Source organism: Anomaloglossus baeobatrachus, chromosome 7 (genome assembly GCF_048569485.1).
Source record: "Anomaloglossus baeobatrachus isolate aAnoBae1 chromosome 7, aAnoBae1.hap1, whole genome shotgun sequence".
Classification (NCBI taxonomy): domain Eukaryota; kingdom Metazoa; phylum Chordata; class Amphibia; order Anura; family Aromobatidae; genus Anomaloglossus; species Anomaloglossus baeobatrachus.
In genome coordinates this window covers 92,804,449-92,821,303 of record NC_134359.1, presented here as the reverse complement: position 1 = coordinate 92,821,303, position 16,855 = coordinate 92,804,449, and the positions used below count along the sequence as shown (strand labels likewise).

The 16,855-nt window shown below is 43.6% G+C and overlaps 1 protein-coding gene across 4 annotated transcripts in view; it reads right to left on the bottom strand.

The window, feature by feature from the left end:
• AGAP1 (ArfGAP with GTPase domain, ankyrin repeat and PH domain 1) overlaps positions 1–16,855 on the bottom strand; it is a 578,830-nt gene that overhangs the window by 183,372 nt on the left and 378,603 nt on the right. For all 4 annotated transcript variants that reach the window (XM_075317477.1, XM_075317478.1, XM_075317475.1 and 1 more), the window contains 2 exons: positions 1,527–1,654; positions 1,206–1,361 (listed from right to left, as the gene is read on the bottom strand). In XM_075317477.1, coding sequence (XP_075173592.1) covers positions 1,206–1,361; positions 1,527–1,654 — 284 coding nt within the window. The remainder of the gene's footprint in view (positions 1–1,205; positions 1,362–1,526; positions 1,655–16,855) is intronic.

Genomic DNA, 16,855 nt, shown 5'->3' with positions numbered 1-16,855 from the left:
AATGCTTGAGTTCCACATTGACTTCCATTATATTCGTTACTCAAGTCAAGCCCGTCCAAACGTCCAACCTGCTGAATTTGAGTAATGAGCACCCGAGCAGTTTACTGCTCACTCATCACTAGTGTGCACCTCTTCATAAATCAGGAGCATCTGACTCCATCATACCACTTAAGACCGGCAAGAACATCTCCGATGTTGATGAATTGGGCCAATGTTTTTTGTATTAGGGTCTAATAGTGGCAGTGTACTATTTGAGATTTTATGTTCACCCAAAGATTTAGCACACGCTGATTTTTTTGTTGCAGAGTTGGTGCAGTTTATCGTGCAGTTTGCGGTCCTAATAATCGTGCCAGCAAAGTCAATGAGAATTCTGAAGTGCTGTGCGCATGTTGCTTCTTTTTTTCCTTGCCGTTTTGGGTGCAGAAAAAAACCTGCAGCATGACAATTGTTGGAGCATATTTTTCTTGCGTTTTTTTAGCCCTTCTAGGCATTGATTTAATATAAAAAAACACATGACAAAAAAAATGAACTAAAAATGCATACTTTTTTTGGTGCATTTTCTGCCACAAGATGCGTTTTTTTGGTGCAGAAAATGTCTGCACCTAATCTGCAGCGTGTGCACATATCCTTAGAAGGATGGAGAGGTAAAATGTATCACTTCAGTATCCATCTCGGTCAGTATCAGGTCACTGCAGAAGCTATACCAATCCCTGGGAATGCTTTATCAGTCTATATATATGCTTACACTTACCCAGTCATGTGTGATGAATTATTATTTATACTAGATTATCTTTTAAAACCATCAAACTAACTTAATTTTATTCTGGCGTTATGTAAGTTGTGTAAAGTCTGGTTCAGCTTGTGCAGCCCGAAAACATTAGGTCGCTTCATGTACAATCTTATGTGAATTTCCTAAACCAGTTGATAGTCTATTGATTTCTGCTGCCACCTGGTGGAAATCTGTGTGAACTGAAAAAAAAATCCTCTTTAGCCATATCTGCGACACGCAGAGTGGCCAAACTAGTCCTAGGCGCTGCATGTGTAATATAGTCAATTATATCAATATTTTGAGATTTAATGCTACATTCAAGACGGTCTATGTTGAGATAAAATAAAGGTTATGACTAATGTAAAAGTCTTTCCTATTTTTTTCACTTGCGCTAATCACATGTCCGCCAGACGTCATTGGAGCGCTGTGTACCTACCGTGAACAGGTTGGACCGCCGCTTCGACTGTTTGCGCACCGGAGTAGGCGTGCTGGCTGTTGGGGGGACATCAATCCGCAGCTCTTTCTGACTGGTGCTGGGAGTGGAAGGGACTGATGAAGAATAGTCGCTCAGGCTGCCTCCTCCATTACTAGTCTGTGCAAAGAGATCATAAGAGGGCATCACAAAAATGTGTATGCTGAGACTTGTAGTTCTTGGATGCATTTATATTACCCATACTTGGTATGCAAACATAGTATTCTTGGACAGTCTACTGTGGGTAGCAAAGTGATCAATTGCGGCTAATTGATAAGAATGTACCTGGCTAATATGTACGGCTGAAACTTGTGCTGAGCACACGGACGTGTGGCTGGGAGAGTTGGGGAGAGACTTGCAGGGACCAATGGAGAGCTGCTGCTTCTTACGGGTCGCTACAATCTTCTGGGCAACTGCAGACAAAAGGAAGAAACAAGTGACCTATAGTGGCTCCTACAGGACTGTGAATTAAAAGCATATTTAATATTTGCATATTTGAGATATATATATATATATATATATATATATATATATATATATATATTACAAAAGTGAGTACACCCCTCACAATTTCATAAATATTTTATTGTGTCTTTTTATGGGACAACACTGCAGATATGACACTTTGATACAATGTACAGTGTCAGTGCGCAGCTTGTATAACAGTGTAAATTTGGTGCCCTCTAAATAACTCAACACACAGCCATTAATGTCTAAACCACTGACAACAAAAGTGAGTACACCCCAAAGGTGAAAATGGACAAATTGTGCTTAAAGTCTCAATATTTTGTGTGGCCACCATTTTTTTTTCTTCCAAGCACTGACTTATCTCTCTTGGGCATGGAGTTCACTAGGGCTTCAAGGGAGCCGCTGGATCCTCTTCCATCCTCCATGACATCACGGAGCTGATGGATGTTCGTGATCTTGTGCGCTTTCACTTTTCATATGAGGAACTCCCACAGATGCTCAATAGGGTTTAGGTCTGGAGATGCTTGGCCAATACAGCACCTTTACCAATAGTTTTTTTTAGCAAGGCAGTAGTTGTCTTGGAGGTGTGTTTGAGGTCGTTCTGTTGGAATACGAAGGGAGGGGATCATGCTCTGCTTCAATGTGTCACAGTACATGTTGGCATTCATGGTTCCCTCAATGAATTGTAGCTCCCCACAGCCGGCAGTATTCATGGAGTCCCAAACCATGACACTCCCACCACCATGCCAGACTGTAGGCAGGACACACTTGTCTTTGTCCTCCTCACCTGGTTGCTGCCACACATTTGACATCATCTGAATCAAATAAGTTTATTTTGGTCTCCTCAGACCATAGGCCATGGTCCTAGTATCCATGTCCGTAGTCTTCTTGTCTTTAGTAAACTGTTTGTGGGCTTTCTTGTACATCATCTTTAGAAGAGGCTTCATTCTGAGATGACAGCTATGCAGACCAATTTGATGCAGGGTGCGGCATATGGTCTCAGAACTGACTGGCTGACCTTCCCACGCCCCACCTCTTCAACCTCTACAGCAATGCTGGCAGCACTCATACATCCATTTTAAAAAGACAACCTTTGGATATGACGCGGAGCACATGCAATCAATTTCTTTAGTTGACTATGGCGACGCCTATTCTGAGTGTAACCTGTCTGGTTAAACCGCTGTATGGTCTTGGCCACCATACTGCAGCTCAGTGTCAAGATGTCACAATCTTCTCATAGCCTAGGCCATCTTTATGTTGAGCAACAATACTGTTTTTCAGATCCTCAGAGAATGCTTTCCTATGAGGTGCCATGTTGAACTTCCAGTGACCAGTATGAGAGTGTGTGTGAGAGAACACCAAATGTAACACACCTGCTCCCCATTCACATCTGAGACCTTGTAACACTAATGAGTCACATAACACTGCAGAGGGAAAATGGCTAACTGGGCACAATTTGGCTATTTTCACTTAGGGATGTACTCGCTTTTGCTTCTAGCAGTTTAGACATTAATGGCTGTGTGTTGAGTTATTTAGAGGAAACACCAAATTTAGACTGTTAAACAAGCTCGACACGGACTACTTTCCATTGTATGAAAGTGTCAGATCTTCAGTGTTGTCCCATGAAAAGATATCATGAAATATTTACAAAAATGTGAGGGGTGTACTCTGATTAGTGACAGAAATATTTAGATAAATATAATAGATTATATGCAACAGATACAGGACTAATCATGGACAGTACAATTTATGCAAGTCCTCACCCCTAAGGTTAAATTTAGTTTTCCAAGAACATATTATTGATCCAAGAGCTATCCATGAAAACATGGACAGTACACCAACAGACAACCCATGTTATTCAATAGGGCACATGAGAATCTTTTTGCCCTGATTATATCTTTGCCTAATTAAAATAAATTGTATAAATATATATATATATACATATACACATATATACACACTACACACACACATATATACACACACATCGTATTTTTCGCTTTATAAGACGCACTTTTGTTCCCCCAAATTTTGGGGGAAAGTAGGGGATGCGTCTTATTAACCGAATATAGGGGGGGGGTGTATATTATATATATTATACTGCAGGTCCGCTCTGGAGCGGTGCTGGGGGCAGGTGAAAGCTGCGGGCAGCAGCGTTAGATCTTCTGCTCCCGCTCATATAATATGCACAGCCGCTGTCCATCAGCGTGGTGATGAAACCGCATTGCACTGATGGGCTGGGACAGCGGGGCATATTATATCTGCCTGCGCCCACCTTTGATCGCACATGATCCCCCCTGTGTTAGATATGGCCCCCATACTGCTGCCCAAAGTAAAATAAAAAAAAAGCTTTACTTACCTCCTCCAGCGCTGATCTCCCGGTCTCCTGCTGCTGCTGTCTGTGATCAGGCACGCAGAGATGATATCACTCTGCCGTGCCGATCACATGACCGGCAGCAAGAACCAGGAAGTGGAGGAAGCCGCAGCTCAACTGCAAGGAGAAACAGCGCTGAGAAGGTAAGGAAAGAGTGTTTTATTTTATTATGGGCAGCAGCATGGGGGCATATCTAACACAGGGGAGATGTCCCATCTATAGGGGCCATGGGCAGCAGTATGGGGGCCATATCAAACACAGGGGAGGTGTGCCATCTATAGGGGCCATGGGCAGCACAGGGGGACGTGTCCCAGCACAAGGGGGCTATATTCAATATAAGGGGGCCATATCCAGATTAAGGGGGGCTAATTTTAGGATGGGGGGCTATGAGGGACATATACCCTATATGATTTGTTAGACGGACACTGGCATTATAAGATGGACCCCATTTAACATTAAAAAAAAAAAATTATTTTCCTTCACCAAATTTGGGGGTGCGTCTTATAATCAGGTGCGTCTTATAAAGCGAAAAATACGGCATATATATATATATATATATATATATATATATCATGTATAAATTATATATATGGTATTGCATTAGTTTCTTCCGTGCGTCGACTGAGACTCACCCATTCAAATCTATGGGTGCACAAAAAAAGAAAAACAAAAAAAACAAACAAAAACATACATACATATCCCATACGGAGACATCATATAGCATTTGATTTTCATGAATACATTGCAATACTGTAACATTCTTCTTTTTTTTTTTCTTTTAGAACTGCTGGTGTAGAAAAACATAGCAATGGATAACAAATTAGGGGGGGAATCAGCCGACGTTTCTGGATGAAGCTCGCACGATTGTCTATACGCTCGTGTGTGCTGGACTCAGAATGGTAAGCCGTAAATTGCCATCAGTAGTAATCATTTCCAGTTGTCTAGACTAGTTATACAGATTTTTCCCCCCTCTGGCTTCTTTATAATACTTGATAATTGGAATTAGGGTTCATGCACACGACACAGCGCAGTATGGAGTCATCAAACTCCATAGTCTGTATGGATATGTAGATATGTACAAGGAGTGTCCAGTGAAGTGTGCATTATGTATACAGGGGATAAGCCACATTCTGACCCGATACAAACAAAAAAAAGCCCTAATACAATTATGTGCATGAGCCCAAAATGTTACTAGTACCAATAATTATTATGATCATAGCATAAAATACTGCAACATCTTTCATCGAGTAGTATTTACAGAAATATGAAAAAAAATGCAAAAGGAAGATAATAGGAAGAAAAAAGAAAAAAAAAAATAAGACTTCACCAACATTAGCAAGCGAAGTAAATGTGGTATGTAAGAAATCAGCAAGTCCAATGTCATTTTACAAAACAGTAAAACTCAGCCATATATATAATCTCATCAAAAGGCAGCAATTTATAAAGCACAGGTTTATTCGAGACTGCACCTTTAACGGTGACATTAAGCCCATGTATAGTTTTTGGAACACAGTACTCCGCCCCCCGGTGCCCCCTGAGCTCTGCTCGGCCAGCGCCATGAATCCTACATTAGCCATAAAACATCCCCCCCTCCCCAAACCTGACACTCTCTCCTGGCCTCCCTCCCTTTCTCGCAACATTAAAACAAATTTATCTTCATTTATGTCGCAATTACCTCTCCGGGTTGTTAATTTGCTGGAAATGGAGCTATTCTTTAATTGCTCCTATTAATGGGGGGATTTAAATGTGCTTGTAATAAGCTGTTACCTTCAGTATGGGACAAAGTCACCCACAGCAGATCGGAGGAGAGCGAGATTCTCCAGGGGGAACAGGTCCACACTACACTGACAAAACTGGGGGACGATGACTTCTCAGAGACGCAGGGGTGCGATGCGCCCAGGGGTTAGTAGGATAAGGCAATGCCATGCATCAGGTGCCAACGATCATTGTAAAGGGTTAATGTGGCAGCCATCAGTTGTTTTCATAGGAATAGGAAAGAAATAATGACTTCATCAAAAATCAAATATAGACATGCTCCTGGACAGGGGGGCTTATGCTCGGCACTTGACGGCGAAGCACCTTTCGCCCCCTTTTTTTCCAGCATAGCGTTAATTTACAATACGATTATATTAAAAATGTAAGCTGCCTTTTCTCAGAGCAATTTTCCTGCTAAACGTCTGTTTCCAGGGGACAGATCTTAGAGATGAAGCTCGGAGCGCAGGAGAGATTTATAGCTGAGGAGGAAAGTCCTCCTACCCCTGATCTAGAGAGCTGATCCTAATAGCCCACGTTTATGGATTTATATGGCACTTAATGGGAAATTGCAGCAAAATAGGAGCAGAGTCAGCTGGAGACAGAATGTCACACAAATACGCAATTAATATAGCGGCCGGCTTCATAGTAATGTGATCTAGATAGACGGACGGAGAGATATTGATTGATATATTTATGGATAGGCACACGCAGAAAGACGAAGAATATACATTTATATTCTCTATATGATATACTAGGTCTTATCTCATACACAGCCAGCCTTCAGCCAACTGCAACCTCATTAATAAAAGGGGCACAAGTTGCCTTCCTTGCGCCAAATTAATAGTTTATATTCTATCTTTCCCCAGCCTCGGTAATTTGCCTATTTACATATAGGGATTATAACTATGATCACTCTTTTTGGTTTGTCAAAGAAAAAAAAATCATGTAAGAGCAGCTTAACACAGCCACGAGGGAGGAAAAAGGTAACGGAACCAGAAAGTAGGAGAACAACTCATTCTCACACGGGCCCCCGATCACAGCGCTCCAAACAACTGGTCATCACTCAGCTCCACCTACAGAATACTAATAAAAAGGATAAAAGGGGCTGCACATGTGGGCTGTGACCAAGAAATGGTAAAAAAATAAAATAAAATAAAAAACACATTCTTTTGATTATATAATTGTTGGGTTTAAATCTTTGTATTTTTTTGTTTTTTGAATGTACAAAAAAAAAAAAAATAATAATTTTGTTGAAAGATTTTCTCCTTCCAAAAAATAAAAATAATTTTTTTTCTCAGTTATTCTTAATGTAGGACGTATTGTAAGGTATGTCAACTATTGATGAGCGAGCACTACCATGCTCAGGTGCTCAGTACTGGTAACTAGTGATGAGCGGGGGCACTACCATGCTCAGGTGCTAAGTACTTGTAACTAGTGATGAGAGAGCACTACCATGCTCGGGTGCTCAGTACTGGTAACTAGTGATGAGCGGACACTACCATGCACAGGTGCTCAGTACTCGTAACTAGTGATGAGCGGGCACTACCATGCTCAGGTGCTCAGTACTGGTAACTAGTGATGAGCGGGCACTACCATGCTCGGGTGCTCAGTACTGGTAACTAGTAATGAGCGGCAACTACCATTCTCGGGTGCTCGGTACTGGTAACTAGTGATGAGCGGGCACTACCATTCTCAGGTGCTCGGTACTGGTGACTAGTGATGAGCGGGCACTACCATGCTCCGTACTTGTAACTAGTGATGAGCGGGCACTACCATGCTCCGTACTTGTAACAAGCAGTTGGATACTCAGAGGGGAACTATATGAGCACTGAGTATAATGGAAGTCAATGGGGGACTCAAGCATTTCTCAGAAAAATCTTCCAGAAAAATACTCGCATTCCCCATTGACTTCCATTATACTTGTGTACTCGAGTCACGCCCACCCGAGCGTCCAACTGTTCATTACGAGAACCCGAGCACGGTAGTGCTCACTCATCACTAGATACAAGTACCGAGCACCTGAGCATGCTAGTGCTCACACACTACTTACAAGTGCCGAGCACCCAAGCATGGTAGTGCCCGCTCATCACTAGTTCCGAACACCGATCACCTGAGCATGGTAGTGCTCGCTCATCACAAGTCAAGCATTTTTCTAGAAGATCTTCCCAAAACATCCTCAAGTTCCCCATTGACTTCTATTATACTCGGTACACAAGTCAAGAATGTCCGAACATCCAACTGCTCATTACGAGACCTGAGCATGGTCGTAACTGCTCATCACAAGTTACGAGTACTGAGCACCGAGCATACTAGTGTTAGCTTATCACGCATATCAAGATGGTAAAAATGTGCAGTGGGGAAATAAGTATTTGATACGCTACCAATTTTGTACGTTTTCCCACCTACAAAGAATTGAGAGGTCTGTAATTTTTATTGTAGGTACACTTCAACTGTGACAGACAAAATCCAAAAATAAATCCAGAAAATGACATTGCATTATTTTTAAATAATGAATTTGCATTTTATTGCATGAAATAAGTATTTGATACAATAGAAAAACAGAACTTAATATTTGGTACAGAAACATTTGTTTGTAATTACAGGGGTCAGACATTTCCTGTAGTTATTGACCACGTTTGCACACACTGCAGCAGTGATCTTCTCCAGATCGTTCAGGTTTCAGGGCTGTCACTGGGCAACATTGAGTTTTAGCTCCTACCAAACATTTTCTATTGGGTTCAGGTCTGGAGACTGGCTAGGCCACATCAGGACCTTGAAATGCTTCTTACGAGCCACTCCTTATTTGCCCTGGCTGTGTTTTGGGTCACAGTCATGTTGGAAGACCCAGCCACGACCCATTTTTAATGCTCTTACTAAGCGAAGGAGGTTGTTGGCCAAAATCTCGCAATATATGACCCCACCTATCCTCCCTTCAATACGATGCAGCCGTCCTGTCCCTTTTGCAAAAAAACAGCCCAAAAGTATAATGTTTCCACCCTCATGTTTCACGGTTGGAATGGTGTTCTTGTGGCTGTACTCATCCTCCTTCCTCCAAACACAGCGAGTGGACTTAATACCGTTCTATTTTGGTCTCATCTGACCACATAACATTCTCTCATGCCTTCTCTGGATTATCTAGATAGTTATTGGCGAACTTGGCCTTGACATGATCTGACGTGAGCAGGGGGACCTTGCGGGTCTTGCAAAATTTTAATCCATGACAGCGTAGTGTGTTACAATAACCTTTGAGACTGTGGTCCCAACTCACTTCAAGGCATTGACCAGGTCCTCCCATGAAGTTCTGGGCTGATTCCTGACTTTTCTCAGAATCATCCTTAACCCATGATCTTGCATGGGACCTTAGACCGAGTAAGATTGACAGTCATGCGTTTCTCCCATTTTCTAATAATTGCACCAACAGTTGTTGCCTTCTCACCAAGCTGCTTGCCTATTGACCTGTAGCCCATCCCAGCCTTGTACAGGTCTACAATTTTGTCCCTGGTGTCTTTAGACAGCTCTATGGTATTGGCCATGATGGAGAGGTCGGAGTGTGACTTAGTGTGTGAACAGGTATCTTTTAGCAGTTAACAAGTTCAAACAGTTGCAATTAATACAGGTAATGAGTGCAGAGTAGGAGGGCTTCATAAAGAAAAAAATAACAGGTCTGTGAGAGCCAGAATTGTTGCTGGTTGGTAGGTGATCAAATACTTATTTTATGCAATAAAATGCAAACTAATTATTTAAAAATCATACAATGTGATTTTCTGGATTTTATTTTGTCTGTCACAGTTGAGGTGTACCTACGATGAAAATTACAGACCTCTCCATTCTTTGTAGGTGGGAAAACGAGTAAAATTGGCCGTGAATCAAATACCCAACTGTACATGTTATTATTACATTCGATGAGAAACAAAGATTTACTTCTCTAGACATACCCTCAAACACAAGATTTCCGGGGGAAAAATATGAAAGCTGTACCTCACCCCATATATTTCCTGCCTGTACTAGTAAAAACTAGTTGAGAAAACATTGATAAAATAAAGATACACTTAAGAAAAAATATTATTTCATTGTACTTTCTATGTTCCGTCCGTTTTCACTAAAAGTCAATGGTTTAATAAAAGTTTGGACAGGTTACCACCTCCCTTACTTTTTAAAAAAACGGAGACGAAAAAAAGAAGGATACCACACAGATGACAGGTGAGAAAAAACCTTCACACGGCTGTAAGGGTATGTGCACACGTTGCTTTTTTTTCCGCGCGGAAAAAAACGCACCCTCTGGCAGAGGGGAGAATAGTAAACAATGCTTTTTGAGAAACAACGCATCGAAAACGCATGCGTTTTTCATGCGTTTTTCATGTGTTTTTTTAGGTGCGTTTTTTAAGACTTGTCAGTGTTAATAAAGTTGGTTGAACACAGACCTTTGGAAAAAAAAAAAAAAAACCTGTGATGTCATTTCCTTCCCCACATTCTGTTTGGATAAATGGGAGGGCTTGGAATGGAAGGAGCACCATTTGAATTTTGGAAAAGTTGAAATAAACTTTGCGCACCATGTCACATTAGCAGGGCCCCTTGGGTACCTATATGTCAGAAAACCCCCACAAGTGACCCCATTTTGGAATCTGCACCCCTCAAGGATTTTATTCAGGAGTATATTAAGCATTTTGAATCCACAGCTACTTCACCCAAAATGTTGCTGTAGCAACAATATTCTCACTTTTAGGCCCGTTTCACACGTCAGTGAAAAACACTGACGTTTTTCACTAGCGTGTAAAACACGCACATGTCCCTCCGTGTGCCGTGAATCACGGCACACATGGGTTGTCTAAGTGCAATCCGGGCTCCGTTCTCCGTGGCCCGTGATTGCACTTAGAGATTAACTCACCTGTGCCCGCTCCCGCTCTCCATGGTGCTGATCGCTCCCGCGGTGCAGCATCCGGCCGGCGCTGACCCCTGCAGCAGCTGCTTCCAGGTCGGCTGTGTCGCACATCATGAATATGCGCGACAATAATGAGCCGGCTCAGAAGCAGCAGGGAGAACGGGCTGCAGAGGACATCGCTGGACGCCGGGTGAGTTAAAATGATTTTTATTTTAAAAGCACGTTTTTTTCTGGCACGTGTTTCACGGACCACACCACTGCGTGGTCCGTGGAACATCAGTGATGCCAGAAAAAAATGGACATGTCTCCGTGCGGCAATCACGCACACGCGGGTACGCCGCACCGAGACACGTGCAGTGAAAAATCACTGATGTGTGAGCAGACCCATTCATTATAATGGATCTGCGTATGTCAGTGATTCTGGTACGTTTAAAAAAAGCACAAACGTCCCAGAATCACTGACGTGTGAAAGAGGCCTAAGGCTATGTGGCCATGATCCAGCGACACGGCGTCTAGTACCCAGTGTCAGCCTTCCTGCAGAGATGTGAGTGTTTCCCACGGGAGAACGCAGCTGGCCATGCCCACGATTTGGGTTCAGGCTGCTGTGGAGCTCTATGCTACCTGCAGAGAACACTCATCTACGCAGCATAAATTGACATGCTGAGGCTCGGGAAGCTGCGCCACCGGTCGGTTTATGCTGCGGAGAAGAGAAGCACAGTGGGCATGAGATTTCTAAAAATCCCTCCACTGTGCTTCTACTGCACAACGCAGCGTCATGGATGCAGGGAAAACAATCTGCGCCCAAAACGCTGCAAACCCCGATTGTGGGCATCCAGCCTAAAAAGCGTCAATGGAGGTCAAATATATATACAACGTCCCACCCCCCCCCCTGCATATTCTAAGCTGGCACCTTTAGTACCTTTCATGTGGCACTAAAGGGTGCCTAGCCTAGTTTTTATCACAAAAACAAAAAAAAAAAAATGGCGTGGGGTCCCCCCTATTTTTGATAGCCAGTCAGGGTAAAGCAGACAGCTGTAGCCTGCAAACCACAGCTGACAGCTTCATCTTGGCTGGTGATCAATTTGGAGGGCTCCCCAGGTTTTTTTTTTAATTTATAAATAAAAATAATAAAAAAAAAACAACATGGGGTCCCCCCAAATTAGATCACCAGCCAAGGTGAAGCTGACAGCTGAGGTCTGGTATTCTCAGGGTGGGAAGAGCCATGGTTATTGGACTCTCCCCAGCCTAAAAATAGCAGGCCACAGCCGCCCCAGAAGTGGCGCATCCATTAGATGCGCCAATCCTGGCGCTTCGCCCCAACTCATCCCGTGCCCTGGTGCGTTGGCTAACGGGGTAATAAATGGGGTTGATACCAGATGTGTAATGTCACCTGGCATCAAGCCCAGCAATTAGTGATGTCACGGCGTCTATCAGACACCCGACATAACTAATTGACAGTAAACAAAAGCAAAAAAAGACAACAAAAAATTTTTTATTAGAAAAAACACTCCCCAAATCATTCCCTTGTTCTCCAATTTAATAAAAAAAATGGGTCCGCAGAAATCCATTTGGATATCCCACGTCGCCTCTGGACCTTCTAGAATATGGGGGCACGTTCAGGGAACGTATCCCCCATTTTCTAGGAGGGCAGACCCTCCATTTGAGGAGAGTGGGTGCAAAAATCTGCACCCACTCTCCCCGGGTCACAGCTGCAGAGTGCGAGCAGCCAGCACAGCTCTCTGAACACAGTGCTGGCTGTCAGCTGCTCTGCTCATGTGACCGGCCAGCGTCTGCTGTGAAGGAGGAGGGGGCCGCGGGGGATCAGCGCTGCGACCGGACAGGTATGTATGACACCGGGGGGAATTGGGGTGAACGGGCAGGGCCTGGGGAACAGTTTTCTGTCGCATGTGTTATTCCACATGCGACAGAAATCATAGGAGCAGGGCGGCCGGTGCGCTACTGTGCGCGCGGCCATGTTGGATTTTCGGGAGGGGGGTCAGGGGTCGGGGCGGGCACTTTGGCGACACTGGGGGCTTTGCCAGGAAGTGAGGTCAACAGGAAACCTCTTGACCTCACTTCCAGGAAAATGCCTGCGTTCTGGCGTGCCGACAAAGGCCGCGGACCGCAACAAAAAAGCAGGTCCATGCGGTGTAGCTGCGTTCTGACCCCACATCATTGATTCAATGGGGGAGAGAACGCAGCCACACCGCACAAAAGAAGTGACATGCTGCTTTTCTTTCCGCACCGATTTTTGGCATCCAAAACGCTGCGGAAAGAAACGCAGCGTGTGCACTCATTTTTCAGCTTTCCCATACACTTTGCTGGGAAAGCTGAACGCATGCAATTTGCCACTGAAACGCTGCGGTTCAAAACGCAGCGTTTCCGCGGTAAAAAACGCAACGTGTGCACACAGCCTAAATATAGACACAGGTGAGTGAATATAGCCTAGGTGCGGACTGCTCCCCTCCATCCTGACCGAATACACTGACATTCTTCCATGAATGTAAGTCAAATAGTTATTCATGCCCAATTTACACACGCCTGAAAAAAAATCTGCTTACAATAATGAATTCTCGGCTGATTATTGCCGCTGATTCTGCAGGAAAAAGAGATGCGGATTAGCTTGGCTGAAATACAATGGCAGCTCTACAGTCATTGAAAAACATTAATCTGCGCTGGACTCTCCATCCCCAAATCCGAGTGGTAAATATACAGCAAATTCGTAAAGGGTGACACTAATTATTTAGTGTTGGAGTATGTATATTTACATATTATATATGTACATGTTATATATATGTACATGTTTATATGTATATATATATATATATATATATATATATATATATATATATACACACACACATATATATATATTATATATATATATATATATACACATACACACATACATACACACACACACATATATATATATATACATACATATATATATATACACATATATATATATATATATATATATATATATATATATATAAATATTTACACACATATATATACACACACATGCACATTATGCATTACATATATATATACACACACACACACACGCACACTATATATACGCTTACACACACACATACTCACACGTGTATTGGTATAGCAACAGCAGCCCATCGTGTAATGTGTCCAGTAATGATCAGATTTACCCACATCACAGATCTGAACTTAGAAGTTCGGGCTCAGATGTTTTATTGTTTCTTCCCAGTGAACTGAGCAGAACACTAATCCCTTTCCTCAGATATCCAGGGTGGACAATGGTAACACAGACTAGAATCACTACTGTGATCGGCTTAATGGACAAAAGAACATTTCTTCAATAGAGAAGCCCTGCAATGAGTTACTGATATTCCAGATTCACAGGCCAGATGCCAGTTGAAATGTTGCACTTCTCAATGCTGGGGAATAAGTGATCACTACGGGCTGTCACTAAAGATGGGATGGCATGAATAATAATAATAAACAATATTATGCATACATACATTATACACACACACACACACACACACACACACAGTATAGAAGAAAAGTGAGTACACCCCTCCCATTTCTGTAAATATATTGTTTCATGGGACAACACTGAAGATCTGACACTATGATACAATGTAAAGTAGTCAGTATCCAGCTTGTATAACAGTGTATATTTGGTGTGCCCTCTAAATAACACACAGCCATTGATGCCAAAACCGCTGAAACAAAGTACACTCCTAAGTGAAAATGGCCAAATTGTGCCCAATTAGCTATTTTCCCTCCCCGATGTCATGTGACTCATTAGTATTACAAGGTCTCAGGTGTGAATGGGGAGCGGGTAGGTTACATTTGGTGTTATCGCTCACACACTTTCTCATACTGGTCACTGGAAGTACATCATGGCTCCTCATGGCAAAGAATTCTTTGAGGATTTGAGAAAAAAAATAATTGTTTGTCTACATAAGATGGCCGAGGCTATCAGCAGATTGGCAACACCCTGAAACTAAGCTGCAGTTCGGTGGCCAAGACCATACAGTGGTTTAACAAGACAGGACCCACTCAGAACAGGTCTCACCATGATCAACCAAAGGGACTGAGTGCACATGCTCAGCGTCATATCTAGAGGTTGTGTTTTCATAATAGACGTACAAGTGCTGCCAGCATTGCTGCAGAGGTTACAGGAGTGGGGGGGGGGGTCCACGTGTCAGTGCTCACAACATATGTGGCACACTGCAGAGGGTACAGGGGTGGGTGGGTCAGCCTGTCAGTGCTCAGACCATACGCTGCACACTCCATCAAAATGCTCTGCATGGCTGTCGCCCCAGAAGGAAGCTTCTTTTAAAGATGATGCACAAGAAAGCCCACAAACAGTTTGATGAAGACAAGCAGACTAAAGGCCCCGTCACACTAAGCAACATCGCTAGCAACATCGCTGCTAACGAACAACTTTTGTGACGTTGCTAGCGATGTTGCTGTGTGTGACATCCAGCAACAACCTGGCCCCTGCTGTGAGGTCGTTGGTTGTTGCTGAATGTCCTGGGCCATTTTTTAGTTGTTGCTGTCCCGCTGTGAAGCACAGATCGCTGTGTGTGACAGCGAGACAGCAACAACTAAATGTGCAGGCAGCAGGAGCCGGCTTCTGCAGGGGCTGGTAACCAATGTAAACATCGGGTAACCAAGAAGCCCTGTCCTTGGTTACCCGATATTTACCTTCGATACCAGCCTCTCTCACTGCCTGTGCTGCCGGCTCCTGCTCTGTGCACATGTAGCTAGCTGCAGGACACATCGGGTTAATTAACCTGATGTGTGCTGTAAGTAGGAGAGCAGGGAGCCAGCACTAAGCATTGTGCGCTGCTCCCTGCTCTGTGCACATTTAGCTGCAGCACACATCAGGTAATTAACCCGTTGTGTGCTGTAAGTAGGAGAGCAGGGAGCCAGCGCTCAGTGTGCGCTGCTCCCTGCTCTCTGCACGTGTGGCTGGACACTGGTTGCTGGTGAGCTCACCAGCAACTCGTGTAGCCACGCTCCAGCGATCCCTGCCAGGTCAGGTTGCTGGTGGGATCGCTGGAGCGTCGCAGTGTGACAGCTCACCAGCAACCTCCTAGCAACTTACCAGCGATCCCTATCGTTGTTGGGATCGCTGGTAAGTTGCTTAGTGTGACGGTACCTTATGAACTTGGTTTACTCAAACCAGGTCCTTTGGTCTGATGAGACAATGATAAACTTATTTGGCTCAGATTGTGACAAGCGTCTGTGGAGGCAACCAGTGGAAGAGTACAAAGACAAGTGTACCCTTGAACCCTGCCTACAATCAAGCATGGTGGTAAGACTATCAAGATTTGGGGCTGTATGAATGCTGCTGGCTGGGGGGAGGGAGTGGGGGGGACTACAGTTCATTAAGGAAACCATGAATGACTATATTAACTGTGATATACAGAAGCAGAGCTTGATCCCCTCAGTTAGGAAACTGGGCCGCAGGGCAGTATTCCAACAGGATAACGACCCCAAACACACCTCCAAGACGACCATTGCCTTGCTAAAGAAACTGTTGGTAAAGATGCTGGACTGACAAAACATGGCTCCAGAACCAAACCCTATTGAGCATCTGCGGAACATCCTCAAATGGATGGAGGAAGAGTGCAAGGTCTCTAAAATCCACCAGCTCCATGATGTTGTCATGGAGAATGGAAGAGGATCCAGCGGCTCCTGTGAAGTTCTAGAGAACTGTATGCCTAATAGAGTTAAGGCAGTGCTTAAAAACAGCAGTAGCCACACAAGATATTGACACTTTGGGCACTATTTGGCCATTTTCACTTAGGGGTGTACTCACTTTTGTTGCCAGTGGTTTAGACATTATTGGCTGTGTGTAGTCATTTAGAGGGCACACCAAATTGACACATTATAGGGTGTATTCACTTTAGAGATATACTGTATATACAAACACATATGATAACTAGTATACAGTGTGTCCACCCATATCCTGTCCATCACCATTAACTTGCGAACGGCGGCAGCTATGGGAATAGAAGTGGTGTCTAGGTATAGTAAAGTAGCCATGCGCTACGCAATGAAACCACCTATAGCGCCACCTGGTAAAAAACAACGGGGTTAGTATTTTTATCTCGAAAATGAAAAGAGATAGAGAAA